The 6,013-nt window shown below is 67.3% G+C and overlaps 3 protein-coding genes across 3 annotated transcripts in view; 2 read left to right on the forward strand and 1 right to left on the reverse strand.

Annotated features, from left to right (window-relative positions):
* Positions 1-1,052: 1,052 nt before the first annotated feature.
* RHOBADRAFT_53730 (uncharacterized protein) lies at positions 1,053-1,877 on the forward strand (the record flags this gene model as incomplete). Its single annotated transcript, XM_018416983.1, has 3 exons — positions 1,053-1,216; positions 1,344-1,398; positions 1,618-1,877. Coding segments are annotated over 3 exons (478 nt in total), but the record flags the coding sequence as incomplete, so codon positions are not given.
* Positions 1,878-2,844: 967 nt separating this feature from the next.
* RHOBADRAFT_53731 (uncharacterized protein) lies at positions 2,845-4,650 on the forward strand (the record flags this gene model as incomplete). Its single annotated transcript, XM_018416984.1, has 12 exons — positions 2,845-2,904; positions 3,005-3,044; positions 3,113-3,138; positions 3,202-3,264; positions 3,340-3,393; positions 3,473-3,521; positions 3,594-3,659; positions 3,720-3,730; positions 3,799-3,926; positions 4,065-4,218; positions 4,304-4,356; positions 4,454-4,650. 12 exons carry the CDS (start codon positions 2,845-2,847, stop codon positions 4,554-4,556), a joined length of 807 nt encoding a protein of 268 aa, XP_018270843.1. The 3' UTR covers positions 4,557-4,650.
* Positions 4,651-4,810: 160 nt separating this feature from the next.
* The window catches only part of RHOBADRAFT_49763 (uncharacterized protein), a gene marked incomplete at its 5' end in the record, with an annotated part of 3,419 nt that continues 2,216 nt past the window's right edge, over positions 4,811-6,013 (reverse strand). Inside the window, 6 exons of the mRNA XM_018415267.1 lie at positions 4,811-4,924; positions 5,065-5,118; positions 5,207-5,224; positions 5,309-5,391; positions 5,548-5,661; positions 5,776-5,968. Of these exons, the coding sequence (XP_018270844.1) occupies positions 4,823-4,924; positions 5,065-5,118; positions 5,207-5,224; positions 5,309-5,391; positions 5,548-5,661; positions 5,776-5,968 (564 nt within the window). The 3' untranslated portion in view covers positions 4,811-4,822. The remainder of the gene's footprint in view (positions 4,925-5,064; positions 5,119-5,206; positions 5,225-5,308; positions 5,392-5,547; positions 5,662-5,775; positions 5,969-6,013) is intronic.

The raw sequence follows: 6,013 nt of genomic DNA on the forward strand, positions 1-6,013 counted from the left end.
ACCTCGCAGACCTCGAGCTCGGGGCCGCACAACCGCAGCTTCGACCGCCTCAGCTCCTCCTTCCCCTCCCTCCCGCCTCATCACCTCGACCGCCAGCTCGACCTCGACACGGCTACCGCCGCTGCCAGCGACACCTCGCCCTTTCACTCACTCCCGAAACACCGTCACGCCCGTCCCGCCGCGCCTCGACACCCGCCCACCGTCAAACTCTGCTCCCCGCCTCCTCGTCCTCGCACGCCGCCGCCCCAGCTCGCCCTCGCCTCGCCTCAGTACTTTTCGCAGCGTCGTGCAGCCGGTGCAATTCAGATTCAGCGCGGCGCACTCTCGGCTCTCATCGGCGAGGGAGGAGGCGAGGACGCTGCTGCAGAGCCGGGACGGCGAGCGAGGCGCAACTGAGCGAGCTGGCGCATCTTGTGCGCATGCGTCGCTCACGATCTCGAGAGATGGAGAGCGACAGCTTGACGAGAGCTTTCAGCGAGGCTTTGCGCGAGCGGGCCCAGTGAGCGAGCGGCGAGGACCACCACCAGCTTCCCTCGCTCTCTCGAGTCGGCGCAACTCGCTGGGCAGACGCGTGATCACTTGCATTGCATCGACTGTAACCATGCGCACTCCTCGACAGACCGACGAGACTCTCTTGTGAAGACAAAGGTCAGCTCTCCGCCGGCGAGCGATGGACGAGGGGGGAGGAGGGGGAGGAAGGGGGAGGCAGGCGCATGCCGAGCGGAGGCAGGGCCGTGTCGCTGCGAGAGTTGAGGTCGACTGGTCGCTGTGGAGCTGGTGGAAGCCCGATATGAGCTCGTCGAGGCGAGGTGACGAGGAGGCGAGGTGCGCAGGAGGGGCTGGAGGAGCGGCGGCGAGCTGAGACGGTGCTCTGGCGGCCGCGCAGTGCGCAGTGGTCGGTGCTGTACAGCGCAGCGCACAAGGCAGAGCGCACAAAGGCTAAGGCGCAAGGCTCGTTTGAAGCTTGCCGGTTTGGCGCGCCGCATGCGAGGCCTCCACCGAGCCCTCCGAATCCTCCCTCTTCCACTCTCCCCGTCGCCGTCCTTGCTGCGCGCACCCTACACCCGCACACACGGGCACTACACCTACAAGCGGCGAGCGAGCGCACACCCCGGCTGTCGCCCACTCAGGACCTTTCTCCATCCGCGACCGCCGCAACCTCGCTCGCCCACCGCGCAGCTCGCCACACGCAGTGAACGAGGGCATGGTCTACTACGTGCGTCCACTTTCTCACCCTATCGCCTGTGACTCGTGCGCGCTGCGTCCATGGCAGGACGAATGCGCGGGCGGCGAGTCCGTCGAACGAGGACTCGAGCTGACCTCTCTCGCCCTCACGCTCGCAGGTCTGCCCAAACTGCGGCCACCGGAGCGACGAGTACAAGCAGAGCATGGTCCACTGTGCGTCTCTGCCTCTTTCTTTCTCTCCGTGTGTGCTGCCTGTCTCGCGCCAGTGGTGCGGGTTGCGCGTGGGCTCGCGCGGAGGGAAGGTCGAGAGGTGGGGGTCACCCGACGCATCCGGGGCTCGCAGGGCTCGCACAAGGGCAGCTCCCTCCTGCGGCCACCTGCACACGCAAGCTTCGAGCCCCGTCCACCTACTGACCTCGCCCGCACGCGCAGACAACTCGTGCGACACGATCCGCGTCCGGCCGTTCAACTCGCCGCCGAGCAGCTCGTTCGTCCAGGGCTCCGAGCCCGACATCTTCCACCAGGGCGTCGCCGGCGTCACGTCGACCAACGGCGGCTGGAACGGCGGCGGCGCGCACGTCCAGGCGCAGCAGCACCCGCAACAGCAGCAGGCGACGTCGAGCCAGGCGCCGCCGCCGAGCGAGCAGGCGCGCAACGGCGAGCAGCAGGTCGCGCAACACGCGTCGGCGTGAGCGAGCCACAGGTGCGTCGTCTCGAGCTCCCCTCGTTCCGCAGAGCGATCACTCACCAGCCGTCGACGTCCTCCGAAGCAGCCTCTCGCCCTCCCCCCCAACCCCGATACCCTCGTCTGCCGCTCGCGCACCCGCACCACGTCACCTGCGCTCCGTCGCAGCACACGTCGTCGACTCGCCAGCACCGTCGCCATACCCTTATCCCGTCCGCCGACGCCGCCCGTCCTCCCTCCCTCCCTCGGGCGCAAGCCTCTCGTCGCGCCTTCCGCTTTCTCGGTCTACATTTTGGGTTCAAGGGTTTCCTCGACACCGTTTTCATTGTCGAGCCTCGTCGCCGCCGGCCGCCGCCGTCGCCGTCCTCCTCCTCGCGCGCGCCCTTCTGTCGCCGTCGCCTTTCGTCCACCCTTCACCGCATCTCTCGTCGTCGACCGCGGGCCGGTCGTCCTCGCCCTCCCTGTCTCCCCCCCCTCTCTATCTTTCGCCGTCGCCGTTTCCGCCCAAGGATTAATCGGGTCAACGCGCGCTTTCTTCAAGGTTTCCCCTCCCCCCTCCCTCGACCTCTCTCGACATCCCTCCTCGAGCGCACCCTCGCCTTTCCCCCTCTTCGTCCTCCTCGCCAGCACCCTTCTCGCCTTCAACGGGCACACGGTCGAGCTGCGGCAGCTGGAGCAGGAGGAGTTGGGCGGTCGGGCGCGCACACGGAGCGAGTCGAGGAGCAGAGGGACGCGGCGGCGGGGCGTGGTTCTCTCTCCTTCGCATGGTTCTCGGGTCGCACTCGCAATACACGCCGCGAGGCTCAGCATGGCTTGTTGCGACGACGAGCGAGCGAGACAGAGAGGAAGAGAGCTCGGGTCGCTTGTCCCCACACGTCCGCGCGAGCGAACCGACGACCCGGCACTGCAGCGATGGCGCCGCTCTCCCTCTTCCTCTCGCACCCCGCTCACCGCACCAGCTGCACACCACGACCATGAGCTCCAGCGACGCCATCCTGCTCGAGATCCGCGCGCCCTACGCCATCATCACGCTCGTGCGTCCCTCTCTCTCTCCCCACCGCCGAGGCTGCCGGCCGGTCGGCTCAGCAGCCGGTCTCTCCGACGAGCTGACGTCGCCTAGCCCCGGACGCGCAGAACCAGCCCAAGAAGAAGAACGCGCTCGATGCGACCCTGTGTGCGTCGTCGCGCTCTCGGACGAGAGCGAGCGAGTCGGGCTCACCTTGTCCTCCTCCTCGCGCGCAGACAAGCGGTTGTCCGCCCTCCTTCAGGTGCGCCCCGCCTCTCGTTCCCCCTCCTGGACCGCAAAGCTGACCCCGCTCTGGTGCCCGCAGGAAATCGACGCCAAGCCCGAGGTCTTTGTCACGGTCCTGACCGGCAAGGGCGACTTCTTCTCCGTCCGTCCTCTCCTCTCTCGCTTCCTCGTACCCGCCTCGTGGCCGAGCTGACCCGCTCCCTCGCGTCGCCGACAGGCTGGAGCCGACGTCAAGTCGACGCGCGAGTCGCTCGGAGGCGCCAATGCTCGGGTGCGTCGCGCGCCCTCGTCCTCTGGAGGCACAGGAGGAGGAGGTCCGTTCGCTGACCTTTCTCTCCCTCGGCCCGCAGGTCACCTCGCTCGAGCGCCTCAGCGGCTCGAACCTCGACCTCACTCGCTGTGCGTCCCTCGAGCGCGTCGACGAGCAAAGAGGAGAGGAAACTGACCGCTCGTGCGCCCCCCCGCCAACAGCGTTCTACCGTCACTCGAAGATCCTCGTCGCCGGCTTGAACGGACCCGCCATCGGTCTCTCTGCGGGTACGTCCGCCTCCCTCCTCCTCCTGTCAGGAGCCCGTCACTGACCCAGCCTCGTCGCAGCTCTCCTCGGCGTGCGTCGCGCCCCATCTCGCTCCTCCCGCCGCCGACGCGCCACTGACCCTTGCCCGACGCCCCGCAGCACTTTGACTTTGTGTACGCCGTCCCGACGGCCTACTTCCTGACGCCCTTCAGCGCCATCTCGCTCGTGTGCGAGGGCGGCGCGAGCCAGGCGCTCGTGCAGCGCATGGGCCTCGGCAAGGCCAACGAGTTGCGTCTCCCTTTCCCTCCTCGTCCATCACCCTCACTTCTTTTCCATCCACCTCTCCCCGTCGCTCTCCCCTCGCTCCCCCTGTGAGACTCGTCGGACCGGCACTGACCGCTCCCGGAACGACCTCGCGCGCGCAGGGCCCTCCTATTCGGCAAGAAGCTCTCGGTCCAGGAGCTCCTCCCGAGCGGCTTCATCAACGGGCTCATCGACGTCAAGGGCGACTCGAACGAGTTCCGCACCGAGCTGTTCAAGCTCCTCGACCGGCAGCTCGACGGGCTCCAGCTTGACGCGGTACGTCCCTCTGTCTCCCTCGTCCCTCTCTCTCTCTCTTTCTGCGATGCGCATGATCCACTGACACCTGGACGACCAAGCGCAGATCGTCAAGTCCAAGGCCCTCATCCGCGCCGCGCTCCCGGACCCCGAGCCGACGTGCGTCCACCTCTTTCCCTCTCTCTCTCTCTCTCTCCCTCTCTGCTCTCTCTCCCGCTCGAGCGCACCTGACCTCGCGCTCTCCCGCACCACACAGTAACGTCCGCGAGGTGTTTGCCGGCGCCGAGCGCTTCGCGACGGGCAAGCCGCAGGAGCAGTTTGCAAAGCTCGCGAACAAGCAAATGCGCCACAAGCTCTAGAGTCCTCTCTCTCCCTCTCTCTCTGTCTCTCTCTGTTTTGGTTTCTCGTTGGTTCTCGTTTTGAAGCAGTATGTGGAACTCAAGGCGTCTATTTTGCAAGCGGGGCTCGTGCTCTCGGCGAGAGGGAGAGCGAGAGAGAACAAGGGGGCGGGCGAGAGGGGGGTACAGAGAGCGCTCGGGCCCGAGCGACGTGCGACAGGGAGAGGCCGAGGTGACGAAAGCGAGAGAGGTAGAGAGAGAGAGAGAGAGAGGGAGCGAGGGAGAGGTCAGACGGTCGGGCCCCACCGACTATCGGTCGGCTCGCCGCCGTGCGCCTCGAGCCCGAACCGCTGCTTGACGAGCGCGACCGCCTCGGGGTCGCCCGTGTTCTGCGCGCACGTGCCGGTATATGAGCGTGAGCGCTGCCAAGCTTCGCGACTCGCAGCAGCACGGCGGCGCCGACGGAACGGCGGCAGGTCGGCCTCGCCGCGCAGGAGAGGAGAGAGGCAACAGCGGCCCGACGACGCACCTTGGTGAGCTCGTCCGAGATCTTGACGCATGGCTGGCCCGCGATCGAGTAGAGCTGCGGGGTGTCGCGAGAGAGTGTGTCAGGCGGGTTCCTCCTCGTCTCGAAGGAGAGAGACAGGCAGAGACGGCGAGGCGAGGCGCACCTTGATGACCATGTTGAGCTGCGGTCGCGTGCATCCAGAGCGAGTCAGTGCCCCTCGCTCGAGAAGAGAGAAGCGCCAACATAGAGAAGGATGACGACGCACCGCCTTGGAGCTCTCGCCCTCGGTGCGCACGGGCCCTGCGCCCGGCTCGTCCTGCAAGACAGGCTCGTCGACGCGGCGGAAGTCTGCGCGCGAGCGGGTTTTGGGCGGGTCAGAGGTGGCGCACTGTGAGTGGCCGAGACGAGAGAGAGGCGGGAGAGAGAGAGAGGCGGGAGAGAGAGAGAGAGCGAGAACGAGAGGGAGGCAGGGGAGAGGGAGAGAGAAAGAAGAGGGGGGCTCACCGTTCGTGAGGTGGGTCCCGACGCCAAACGAGGAGCCGATCCCAGCCGCGTCGGCCGCCTTCTTGAGCTTGATGCACCGCTCGACGTCGAGCGAGTCGGAGAAGACGACGACCTCTGCGCGCCGCGCCAAAACACGAGCTCGAGTCAGCTCGCCGCTCACGCACGACAACGGCCCGCTCAAAACGACAGAGGGAGAGAGAGAGAGAGTGAGAGCGGCAGGCGACGCACTCTTTGCCGGGTCGGCCCCAACCCTCTCGAACGCCTCCTTTGCGACCGGGATAAACTTGAGCGGGTCGCCCGAGTCCTGCCGGAGGCCCTTCCACCGCCGCGCGCGCTCCGGGTTGGCGACAAAGTCGTCGAAGAAGGGCTTGGTCGTGAACGTGTCGGTGAGGGCGATGCCGAGCGAGCCGTCGGGGTAGACCTGCGCGGTGGGGGCGGGGCGGGGCGGGGCCGGGAGAAGAGGGAC

This window comes from Rhodotorula graminis, assembly GCF_001329695.1.
Source record: "Rhodotorula graminis WP1 unplaced genomic scaffold RHOBAscaffold_7, whole genome shotgun sequence".
NCBI lineage: Eukaryota > Fungi > Basidiomycota > Microbotryomycetes > Sporidiobolales > Sporidiobolaceae > Rhodotorula > Rhodotorula graminis.